The following is a 13335-nucleotide window of genomic DNA, read 5'->3' on the forward strand; positions in this document are numbered from 1 at the left end:
AATGCAGCACATGCTCATACAGACAGAGCTCTGGAGTCCCTGCCCTCCTCCCTTTCCGATCGTTGTCCCACCAGGGCAAGAGAGCAGAGGCCATCTGGGGTCAGGAATCCTTCCTGCTCCAGACAACCCACCTGGTTCTCACCAGCATCTGTCCCTTGCACTTGCTGAATTGTAGAAGTCATGCAGACATCAAGCAACAGGCAGGCTCCATATTTTATTTTAAATGGTTTTAGAGTTGCTACTTTTGACAGATTTGATAATGGAACCCCTCCTAATTAAAACAAGTGGAATAAAAAGTGTTGGCATTTGCATATGAACATCTGCAGTAGCGTTGTTCTTTATAGTTATTGTACACTGTGGGATGGTATGTTTGGCCAGTGCTGATTCTAGAATTAAAATAGAAGGAGAGTATTTAATTTGACTGATGATCTTTTTTTCCTGAGTCTGGGAAAGTACTTTCATACATCAAGAGCAGTAAAATTTGTTCTTCCCTTTCTGTATCTGTTTTCACAGGGCATTTTTTAACTATTTTGACAAATTAATGAAAAGTTGCCATTATAAAGCACTGCAATTGAAAACATGAATAGTAGTTTATAAAACACTGATTAGAATTTTATTTTTCTTTCCCACTGAACCATCATTCACAAAACTGAAAGCTTTTGATAAACGCTGATTAACTGTTAGTTGTTTTTATTTAGAGTTTAAATACACCAAGAGTATATTTTAGTTAATTTTTTAATTTAATAATTTCACATTTACATATATATATAATTTTTTTATTATGCATGTATGCTTATCTCCTTAATGAATAATAATAGCAATACAGAATTTAACATCTCATTTCCTTATTAATGTGTCTTTCTGTCCCAAGTGTACACAGTATTAACCAGTATCTGTAATGCCTATTAACTAACAATTTTTAAGTAATCTAGCTCTGGAAATTGTGTGTGATGGTGGGCTGTGATGAAAAGTTCTCACAATGGTATGTCATATAAAAAAGCTACTTTTGACTAAGCATAGCTATTTTTTTCTAGAAGAGGTTTAGTGAAAGGGCAAGATATTACTTTTTTGCCTCTTGGAAAAGACAAAATTAAGATGAAGAAAATAGTCAAAGTTTGTCTTTCCTCTCTTCAGTTGATCATGGCAGAACTCTTGCTTTCTGATCATCAAAGCTGCAGCTTCATAAAGGATTTGGCAGAGGGTCATGCAAGACAGAAGAAAATTCTAAATAGCTTTAACAATGAGCAGCTCAAAGTTGCTGGTAAATTGAATGTAATACTATCTTCCCCTTTTGTATGGTTGGGCAAAGATTTATATCTGAAATTTAAGCAGTGAAAAGCTTCACTTTGACTATGTGCCAATATGAGAAATGAGGGCCCATCACAGACCAGAATTTGTTTTCAGTATACTTTGCCCTGCTGAATTAGACATGAACGTAAGAAACAGGACACTTCATTTAGAAACAGTCCTTTTTTCCAACGTTACAGGTTTTGTGAACTTGTATGCATTTATTAGGTTGTCTTTATCCTCCCAAGGACAAATTATGTTTTGTCCAATATTCTACTCAGTACAGTTAAATAACACAGACAAGAAGTTTGCTGCCCTTCCTGAAGATATGGTCAGATGGAGCTGGAGGTACCTCTGTCGTAGATCTGGAGGAGATGTCCTAGGAGGACATTTTCGTGGTACTGTATTTGGATAGCAGGAGGCCTCATGGACTCTGCATAGCAAATTTGTGATGTGGGAGGTAGGACATGGGAAACACCAGACGGGGGTGTCCCCAAGCAGACAGGACCTAAGATCTCCACACCACATGGTGTCTTCTCTCATCCAAGACTTCTGAGAGCATCAGTAACCTCATTCTTGAAATACTGATTTAACAGAGCAGCACAGGCAAGCCAGCCTTCCAGTGTGAACTTTGCCATGAACCATAATGCTACTGAGCAATTACAATATGTGCACTTGCTACCAGATGTGAGCAGTTTACAGATACAGCCAGGAATGCCTTTTACCAGAAAGGTAGTGCTGTTACTCTGGAGTTGTTACAAACTAAATGATGTACCCCTACCTCGCCCTGAGAAAAAGTTGCAATGACTTGGGTTTGCATCAACTGACTTTGGTTTCATTAGATTGCAAAAGCATGGGTATTCCCATGTTCTTCACTTCTTGTTCAGTCTCCCACAGCTCTTCCTCCAGAGCCCACCTTTGTGTTTCAGAGAAGTCCATCTGCAGCTCTAGCACATGGTTCTCTCTCAAGGCAGGGCCAGCTAAGGCATGTGATGGGACAGGTGGCATTTCAGATGGCAGCGGTGAGATTTCCTTTTGGGTAGTCAGACTGCAATCCTCAGTACACCAGGCAGTCTGCCCGCTTACCAAGCTACGCTCTGACGTTCTCTGACACATTCTTTGAGGAGATGTTCCCAAATTGCTCGTTTCTGATGGAACGGTGTCTTTATTTCTTGCTAGTTACAGATGTAGAGAATTATTGATGTATCTGGATGCACTTACACATTTAGAGAACAAAGAAGACAGAACTGCACATCCTAGGAATTAATGGTTTTTTGTTTTCTCCACAGACAAATTTGAGCTCGTCCCATTTGTAAGGAACTTGCATTTCGTAAGTTTGGTATTGAGTGGATAGAAGGCATAGGGAGAAGAGTTACAGATCAGTCAGCCGGGACAGGGAAAATGATGTCTGCAATGAGATGTGGACACTGGCAAAACAAGATCAGAAGGGAATCTGCAGAGTTTTGAGAGCCTTCAATGCCAGACTGAGCTTACGAAATTCCTTTGGGAAGCTGTCTTGTTAACACAGTTGTTGCATGCAGCGTGCAGGGAGGCAGCTCCTGCTCCTGATGTCGCAGGAAGTTGAGTGTTTCAAGTTGTCCCTACCTCTCGAAAGTTAAAACAAGCCAGGCCTTCCTGGAGGCAATGGGAAAAGTCATCTTTGCTTCTGCCACTATTGGGTCATGTCACCCATGAAATAGGCCTGGAGAGTAGGAGCAGAAACATCTTCTGGGGAAGATTCTGTCGACGGCTACAACAAGAAAATGTTGTAGTGTAGAGGAAGGTGTGGTGTCATCACTGGATGCTGGCCTGTCTCCTCCAGAAATGGCATTCCTACATAATAAAGAGTGCAAAGTAGAAGCTATGACCCTGTCTGCCATGAGAGTTTGTCTGCAGCACCCCCAGTGACAAAGACCTGCCTAAGCTTCTGGCTTTGGTTGTGCACAACCTCTCGTAGCGTAGAGCGTGCTGGGTGATAGGTACTGAGTGGTTGATCGATGTGGTCAAGGCTTATGGTCCAAGAAAGGGCTGTTGTGGGAAGGTAAAGACATCTAGTTTGGCCCTTACAAAGAGTGTGAGGACAGAATTAATGAACTACTGGCAAACGAGGGCCAGCGGTGTGGATTAGTTTTGGCATAGATGACTTGGTTTGAGAAACTTAAGACCAAGCTCAGTCCTAGCTACCAAATATTATGGAGATAAAGTCTAAAAAACTACTTGGTTCTTGAGAGGTCCCTAGCAGTAAAAAGTCCCTTTCTCCAAGTGTTCACTTAGTTCAGTGTAAAACGGGATTTTAGACCATCACTGGTGGTCATAATCCTTGTATTGACTTTTCTGGGCCTACCTAATAATTTTTACTTCTCACTGTGCAATTGGCCTGGGCCATGTTTTTTGTAGGCATTGTTTATTCTTCATAGCAACCTTGTATCTTGAAGAACATAGGCTAGGCTGTAAAATGTGTGTTATCACAGCTGAATAGGTGCCCAAGGCACATAATCATTCAATACAGCAAACTAGAACTGGAAGTGAATTATGAAAGGGCATTTCCTCTGTAAAGTACAGAAAGGAGTTGCATTTCTTAATGTCTGGCACAGAAAAGAGTCAGTCCTCTCTTGCCTTTCCCCTCATAGCCCTTTCATAAGCAGAAGGTGGAGAGGTCTTGCCAGCACTGCTGTGAAGAGTTTAATGGTGTAGCTCTTTCTCAGTAATGTGCATTGCAGAATAAAGGGCAAACTACACTGGTCAGGATATTGCAGGATAGTTCACAGTGGTGTCATCTGATACAATTTATGTCAAGTTAGACTAAATCCTCAGCTTCTTGTCTTAATCCCCATGACACATTGAACTGTAACCCAGACAAATTTGGTTTATAGTAACTGCAAAAGCATGTATTGAATATTTTGCTCTGTTCCAGATTACAGGTCAAAAATACAACTAAGCACTAATTATGTTGTTTAATGCAAACATTTTAAATGTCTATTTCTAACTATTACCATTGTTCTCACATTTGCTTATTCTGTTAGCAGCCCATTTGCTGCTTTCTTACGTTCCTATTTGACACTTAAGAATGAATAAAGAAGCACAGTTTTTTAAGTGCATATGCATTTCCTTATGGAAATCAGAGCTTAGCACAGACATTGGTCTTTACATGCCTGCAGATGAAGCATGCATAAAAATACGTGTAAGCCTATGCATGCATACATACCAAAGTCTTACCTTAAATGCTTTGAACTCTGGCCCCCAAACACAAATGCATAATTCAGGAGGTCCGAAGCAGAACAGTGTTGAGCATAACTTCTGGGTGCATGGTTCCCATAGCAAACTATGCAGCCTTGAGTTACATTTCTAAACTCCTCACGCATTGAGAGATGTGAGTGCCTCAGAATGGGAGGTAAGGAAATCGGTGAGCTCGGCACCAAGAGCAGCCTACAGCAGTCAGTAGAGAAGTGCTGAGGACTGTGTTATTTCTGCAGAAAGGTCCATTCTTTTCAGCTAAAGTGAGAGCATCTGTCTCCATGTGAATTCCATATATTGAGGCAACATAAGTGGGGAAAAGCTGCCTTTGTGGGTCTCAGGAGACTGTACGCATTAGAGAAGGACCATAATGATTCGTCTTTCCAAAGTAAGCCATTGTGGGTATAGGCCAAAATGGAGCTTTTGAAAAGGTTTGTCCACTTTAGGTACTGACAGATTAGATGGTAGCTAAGCAAATGTTTTGGGGATAGGCAGGCTTGAATCCTGCTTAGCTCTAATTAAGCTTAATATGCCTCATTTTTCTTCTGACCCGGTTGTTGATAATGCATTCAAGGGATACTGTATTATGATGCCAGCCACGGTTTTGAATGTAACTGAATTTATTTATTAAAAATAAAAATAAATGTGCAATTTAGATAATAAGGTAAAAGTAGCAATCAACTCCTTTTCTGTCTCTTGATATTATGAAGAAACACAGTCCATCGTGCCACAGAAGAATGATGTTTAGGAGTCCAAATGTGTACACTACTGTTTATGTGCGTATTTGTGCTTTTTCCTCCACACAGACACAGCCAAGATTGATACATAATAATAAATGCTTACAGACTGGTAGTCTGTGACTACAGACGTACAGATTTTTTACTCTGATTAAGTATTTTTCCTGTTTGGAAGTGCATAGGAAATATTCTTTACATTGTTTTACAGTATTCTGTAGCTGAAGAGAATGAGACTTTATTGCTGTAGAACAAACTCCAAAGTACCACAATTATTCAGTTGTATGTATGCATTCAGACATTGATATGCCCCTATTATAACATGTATTTGCTCACAGCAAGGGCTACTGGGAGAAGCCTTGCTCCCCCTCAAATCACCAGCTGAATTTGCCTGCTTCTGTGGAACTGAAATGCTGCTGGAAATTATGCAGAACTATTTAAAACAGCTCAGAAAGATTTTTATTTCAATACCATATGGCAAAATTATATGAATTAGCCAAATGTGTCTTCTGGAATACTCTTAGCCTTCATATGTAGGCATTATTACTTTTTTAATACACTGTTCACTGACATCAGAAATGCCATAAGATGCATTGAAAACTCATACAAAGGACATGTTAGGAGACACAAAGCAAAGTCTTTCTACAGCCCACAAAACGTACTAAAGATTAATTTTAGTATAATGAAAATGTCTTTCATACAGACATGTATTTTTATGTAAAAATTAGCCTTCACTGTTAATGTATCATAGCTCCTACTGCTGAGAAAAGATTTTTCCGAGGAGTTGGATCCTAACGTCCTTGGTGCCTTAAAAAAATGTTCCCTCAAATTGTTCATTTGAATTTGGCATAGATCATACAGTCTTTGTCATATTATTGCAGCTTAATTCCCCTTTATTTTACTTAACAAGTTTGCATCATAAAAGAAAAAAATGGAGTGAAGAACAAGAGCGATATATCCCAGCATGCTTAGTAATAGCCAGTAATTTTCTTTTTACTATGGATATAGCTGACTGCTTTCCTATTTTGAATTAAATGGTTTATTTGTACACTTAATTTTCTTCAATCTCCTTTCATCAGCTGAAGAGTACTGTTAAAGCACCAGCTGACCATTAGACGATAGATAAAATAGCATGATATATCTTTATTACTACAGTATTCTCTCTGAACTGTTTTTTTTCCCTTGCAGGACGGTTCTATTTACTCTGACCTCTGTAGTTGTGCTTGTCATCACAACTGACTGGATCAGCTGGGACAAGTTGAATCGTGGATTTCTGCCAAGTGATGAGGTCTCAAGAGCCTTCTTGGCTTCTTTCATCTTAGTGTTTGACCTTCTCATTGTCATGCAGGTACACTGTCCTAATGTTTCATTCAAGCTGCTGAGGCTGCCTAGTCACTGTGTTTTCACTAGAGCAAATACTGTTTAGCTAAAACTTCATACAGGTAAATAAATGTTTAGTTTGCAATCACTATTATTAGAAAATTTTATAACACCATTGTGAGGGGCTTTGCAAAAAGCCGGTTGGCCTTTATTTGTGAAAACATCTCTGATTTCTTTTCTTAGACTGTCAGGTGAGAACTTAATGACTTTCCAAATTGGAAGGCATTTTCTGCAAAAGTTACATTGGAAAAAGAAACAGAAGCTAGTTGTTTTGTAAATTAAAAGCTTGTTAGGCAGATGAGAGAAATCTAGCAAAACAAAGAAAAATACTTCCCATATTTCAAAGATTTACAACATTTGATATACATACAATATAGGAATGCATTTAAATAGATGAAAATTCATATTTGCTATTGAGATTCGACTTTCTACTGTCACATAAACATTTGTTTTTACTTTGTGACGGATCCCTCTACTGTAATGTGTTCTGCCAGGGAGGGTAACTAGGGAGATAATTCCTTACAGTCTGCCTGATGTCTGCTCCTTTGAGTCTAGCTGTTAAGTAGGGGGTCTGGGTCACAAATACACGGCCAAACACTTCCTTCATATGATGCTGTGCCCTACCGTTTGCATTTGTCTGTGGTTTGAGTTTTATGTGAATAACTCACCTATTACTCTGTGAAGAATTAGGCCATTTGGGCTGAGAGAAGTAAAAGTAACATCAAAGGCCTGAGTGACTTTTACTATTAGTCCTAGAAGTGTTAGACTGTTAAAGTTTAGCAGGAATTTGAGAACTGTTGGGACCTTCTCTCTCAAATAAATTATTAACTAAGCCTGCCAGCAAAGACCATTTCTGAGAGACACCTTGTTCTCTTTACTGAGGTATCTATTGCGTGAGTAATTGTCATAGAGGCAAAACTGTAATGGCACTCAGAATTTATCACCTCTGTACTAGGACATTAAAGCAGTAAAAAGTCCTGTAGTTCCATTTGATTTTCCAGTGGCCACCACTGCTCAGTGTTCACTGCTGTCCATGGTTAGAAGGAGGTTAGGAAATGGAATTCAGTTTCAGTTTCTAATGAGCTTTCTGGTGCTTTCTTTTCTCTCCCTTTGCTTTTACATTTTGTTTGGTGTTTCAGAAAGATTCAAGAGAATGTATAATAAATTATTGTACTTCAAGGGCTGTAATGAAAGCGTGAATGAAAATGTACAATATATCAAGCTATACTGAATTTTATATTGTGTACCAGGTAGAGAAACAGAGTTGTCCTGATACCAAATAATTATTAAATCATCCTTTCGACTCTGAAAAATGCAGTCACAGTACTCTGACCTTGGAGTTGCTGCATATAGGGAAGAATTTCATTTGAAACAGCCTGTCCTGAATACTATTTCATATTTTTACAACACAAAGTGAGAGGCTCTTTTTAATTGCATTATTGACGGATGTTTATGTGATGGAGTTATTTATTTTAAGTTATTTATTTGGAACGTGCAGCTAAGTTGTCATATTTTATTTAGTGTAGTGCTAGCATCATTGCATTGCCACTGAAAATCAAGTTGAGAATGCAACATATTAAATCCCAAGTAAAAACCTCAATCAGAATCATGATCATCTGACTGAAGTAGAAGTATACTTTAGAATTAAATGTTTGCATAAATTCTTTTTAATAGCATTGCCTGTTTCATAGAATTTTCCAGACTTAACAAGCTTTGACAACAAAATGGTAAAATTAGCAAAAAAGACCTTTAGGATTAAGTGCTACAATTTCAGTTTGAGGCTGACGTTAACCAAGAGCACAGATGAAATCTAATCTAATTTTTGAGCTAAATGCAGTACAGATATTTTCTGTCCATTCAAGTGGTAGCATTAATACTACAAAAATGACTGTGTTTAGGAAGAAGAGAAAACCGGTTCAGTTTGGAAAGCCTTTCTCAATGCTGTGAAAAATAATTATGTAATTGTAAAGAACTTCTTTGCCTGCTTAGTATTATTAGAATTTATTATTTATCAAAGCCCTGTGTAGAGTGTAAAAAACAAATAAAGGACTGAGAAGTCCCTGCCCTGAAGAGCTACCTTTTTTTGATTAGACATAAGGCAGGCAGACCTGTGACGAGAACACAGGCAGGTGAAGGTTATACAGACAGTTATACACGAGCCATGCTTAAGGGTACATGCACTATTTTTGCGGTTATACAGACAGTTATACACGAGCCATGCTTAAGGGTACATGCACTATTTTTGCTTTGGTTTCCATCCTGCAAGAAACTGCTGCCTCTCAGCCACACTTTCCTTTTAGTGTGCAAAGGCTCCTTCAGTCCAAGTGGTAATGAGTATTTAGGGGACAAGTCAGAGAGAGTCAGAGACAAGACCAGTGACTGAAATGTAAATGTGAAAGTCATAGTCATCCAAGAATCCAAGAAAACAAATCATGGAGGAGGCTGCAGGACTTAAGTAGGACCTCATAGGTAGTGTGGCTGGGTTAGGAATCAGGCTGTGTTCCTATCTCTTCTGCTGATCTCACTGTGACACCTCACTTCAGATCACCATCCTTGGAGAGAAGGTAAAGAGACCTTGAGCACCTGTTTTAGATGTCTGCTGTGTGGACATCTCCACCTGATTTTAATCACTGTGCCTTTACAGTCAATGAAGAGATAGAGGTGTGGCTGGAGTGCCGTTCATCACCGCTGTTTTAAACATCTGCAGTAGGATGAGATGCGACATGCCCTAGAGGTGCACATTTCTCTCCGTTAAGAATAAGCAGAGCCAACATGGCTAGCCTGCATTGATAATTGAGATCTGTCTATAGCATTCACTGCTTTACATGGGCATCATGCTATCTTTGGCCTTAATTTCAGATTGAGTGCAGGACCACACATTAATTAAAGCTAGATATGTAACGATGCTATTTTCATGTAGTTTAACTTCTTTGCGTTTTATTATTGTAATGAAAATTTTACATTTTCAGTTCTGTTTGTCAAAGATGTTAATGGAAAAGATGTTAATTAAAGCAGTAAGTATGAAAATAGTCTATAATTCCAGATTCCAAAGAACTCTAGTTGAGCAAGTAGGCAGTAGATCATGCATTAGTCCATGTACTGCTTCTTTTTTTTCCTGGCGTCATGGTCTTGGTGAATTTGCTGATGAGTAGGAGTCTATGGTGGCTGGATTATTGTATCTTGTGTGTCCAGAAGAGATGAATTCTTTCATTCCTGTTGTGTCTATTGTCAGTATTTACAGATTTCCTCAGACTTTTGGAAGACTGTGGAGTTTTTCAACATCTCTGCGGAGCTACGTGCTGTAGCTGCCTTGCTGAGCACTTTGCAAATTCCAGGGTGTAAATTCTTGCACTTTTTATGACTTACTGCAACTTTTAATCTGATGGTACAGCGAAATACAATGTCTGAGGATTTAAAAGCTACCTAAAAATGCTATTTGGTTCCAAAAGGAGATTTTATTCTTCAGTAAACTGAATAAATTCTGAAGCAGCTGAGTGAAATAGACATAAGCCAGGGAGTGTTTATATATAAGATTCTTTGAAAAAGCTTTGGTTCGTGAATCTAAAACCAAACTACTAAAATAATCCCATTAATATCAAATGGGAAAGCTGTTGTAAATAGGCACAATAGCATTTTGCCCTTCTAGATAATTTGAAAATAATTCAAGTCAAACAGAGTTAGATAATTAACAGCATTCCTTATGACTAATGATGAATCTGTTTATATAGTTATAGGATATCTGTAGATTAAAAGGTTTTAATAATACCCATTTTCCAAATGTATTTTTCATAATATTTTATATGTAAATGGCTGTCACATGTAGCCATTTGTAGACTGCTTCTTGCTGCTGCAGTTGATAATCAGTATCTTTAATGAGTAACCTGTCACTTTTTTTTCTGCAGTATATCTGATACTCTAGCTTTAGTAGAGTGTTAAAAGAGAATTAGAAGTTTGAAAAAATATGTACTTTTGCTTTCCCATGTTCTTTTCTTTTAATTCTTCATATTTCACTGAAAAAAATAGTTTAAGTAGCTACTTTGTAATGTTATGTTTTGTGTATGTCATCATTATCAAGCAATAAGACAGATCCTTTATCAGCAAAATGGAACAGACTCTGGTCTTGTCTACTGTTACTTAAAGCAGGAACAGTTCCATTTATTTTGAGTTACTCTGGCTTTACACTGATGGACAGGCTGCTTTGATTAAAATCTAGTGCAATGCCTGAGTACATTAAAAAAAACACTGCCGACGACAACGTCAAGTACAGACAAGAAGATATTGATTTGCTTGGATAGTTAAAGTGGGTAAGAACTTGATTTTTTAGGCTTTTTTTTTTTTTTTTTTTTAGAAAATCTATTTAACTTTGCAAACCTAATCTGTCTGTGACTTTTAACTGGCTTTACACTCAGTAATTTGATAGAATTAATTTACACCTGTATAAATGAGAAGAGAATCTTGATTTATACTTTAAGCAGAATACACAAGTATAAGTAGCATTCCTTTGAAACAGATAAGAAAGGGATGATTTTTTGGTGGGTAGACAAAGCAGGAAATACAAACCAAAATAATTTCTCATTTCTTTCAGAATAGGTCTTCCCAGTTTGGTTCAGGAATGGTGTACATATTTCCCTGTTTCTGAACAAGCAACAGCAAAAAGTGCCAGTGTGTAGTTTTTCCCAAGTCAGTTACCAAAGTTTGAATGAAGAGCCGAGAAAAAAGATCACCCTTTTTGTCAGTCTGTCTTTAATATGCTCCTTTCCCAATTTGCATTTTGTTTGTTTGGAGCTGGTTTCAGAAAATGTCCTTCTAAAAACTTCCCATTCAGCATGAAAACTTCTGAAGAAACGAGTACTTGAATATCAGGGTACTTTCCATCATACCTTTATTGGGTTTTGTAACATTTGAAAACACAAGAAAATGAGCAAACATGACCCATAACCTCTAAGAAACATCTGTGTTAGTGAAGTTAATAAACAACTTTTGGACCCTCTCTGACATTTAGGCCTTCTATATGTGAGAGGTTATTACATTGTATTTTCATATACTAATTTCTCTTTCAGGAGGAGGATGTAAAATAAGTGCAGGTGTCTGGTGGCAGCTTTTTCAGAGGAACCAAGCAGATGGGAATTCACTTTTAAAAAATTTGACAGTTCTCTTACTGATGTCCGTAGCCATTACCATATGGCAGAATTTTACAGTGAAGAACCATAAACTCTGGGGTTATGTTTTTCAGAAATTACGGATACTAAAAGATTTGTTTCAAACAACTGTGTTTCATCTAGCTTAGTGTACGTTGCTCTTCACTAGCAGATTTTAGACATGCCTGCCAAACAGCAATAGAAAAATGAGTACGTACTTTGGAGACATGCTGTATTCAGTTAATTGTGCAGTGTTTACCGAAGAGCCCTATTGTGAGGGTAGCTCTGCGGTACTGGACCTCTCGTGGCCTGCAGGATCTCTGAAAGAAATGGGGACAAGCTGAAATGAGGTAACTCACTTTTGGAGTAAGTCTAGGAGTGAGTGGGACCTTCTATAGAAGGTAATAGATTTTCCTTCCTTCAAATTCTCCTACAGAGGAAAGAGTTCCCCCTCTTCATACATCCTTCCTACATCCCCATCCCTCTGTGGAGCGTGGAGGTGTTCCTTATTAGCACTCAGGTAAAACATTCCACAAACAATACAGAAAAATAAAAGCCAATTAGAAAGACTAGTAGGGTACATCTGTTGATTCACAGCTTCCCTTCATTTGTACCTAATATGGATTCAAGTGACAGGCTTGAATACATTCCTAAACACTGTTTAACATGTTGATAATGTTTCTCATGGCATTATTGGTACCATGGCATTTCTTTCCACTACTTTAGTCACAAGCCTTTCTCACCCATCCTAGAATTGCTGCTTTGCTTGCCTGTGCCTCCACAGCTGCTACTGTTGCATTTACATCTGCATTAAATCTCTTAGTCCCAAAGTGCTTATTTTATTTCCCTAAGTCTCTGAGGTTTTTTGGGTCAAGTCTTACTCCCTGCTATTTTGAACTCTCCAGAACAGTAGCTCTTCTGAGTTCCTTCTTCATCCCATCAGACATCTGTCTTCTGTCAGCTTTCCTGTAACTTTTGTCTATGACTGGTATCAAGGGAGTAGGTTATTTCCTAGCTGTTGTGTACTGAGAGGGATGAGTTAGTGTGGTCCCAGAAGTGGCCATTTGACAGCTCAGATTTGAGCAGTTAAAAATGGAGTCAGGGTCCCATAGAGTGAAACTGTCCCTTTCCCGGCAGATAAGCAAGGAAAGGAGAGTTTGCCTGTATGAACTGTGAGTAACCTGTGCATGGTCCCTCCACACCTTCTTCCCATCTGCTTCTTTACATTGTTGTGTTCTGTATTTTTGTAAATGGATGTCGAAGAGAGGGGACAAAGGTACTGTATTAATATGTGTAGTTATAACCCAGAAGCTTATGATGGAATATTTTTCACAACCAGGTGGATGTATAAATTCCTTTTGAAAATCCCTGAAACTTTGCTCCTGCCCAGACCCCATTATAAAATGCAGTTTGCTTTTTCAACTCTTTCATTTTCTTTGGGACTAAGAAAATGCTGAGCAAAATAATTTTCCTCTGGGAAAAGGTGTGTGTATTTTGTTCCTCACTGCACATTATATACCGTACCTTTTTAATGAGCTGTGTGGTTTACATTGCAGTGTTTT

The 13335-nt window shown here is 38.3% G+C and overlaps 1 protein-coding gene across 5 annotated transcripts in view; it reads left to right on the forward strand.

The window, feature by feature from the left end:
* The window catches only part of TMEM117 (transmembrane protein 117), a 219052-nt gene that overhangs the window by 168075 nt on the left and 37642 nt on the right, over positions 1 to 13335 (forward strand). For all 5 annotated transcript variants that reach the window (XM_064508074.1, XM_064508076.1, XM_064508082.1 and 2 more), the window contains exon 6: positions 6444 to 6603. In XM_064508074.1, coding sequence (XP_064364144.1) covers positions 6444 to 6603 — 160 coding nt within the window. The remainder of the gene's footprint in view (positions 1 to 6443; positions 6604 to 13335) is intronic.

Source organism: Dromaius novaehollandiae, chromosome 1 (genome assembly GCF_036370855.1).
Source record: "Dromaius novaehollandiae isolate bDroNov1 chromosome 1, bDroNov1.hap1, whole genome shotgun sequence".
Taxonomy (NCBI): Eukaryota; Metazoa; Chordata; class Aves; order Casuariiformes; family Dromaiidae; genus Dromaius; species Dromaius novaehollandiae.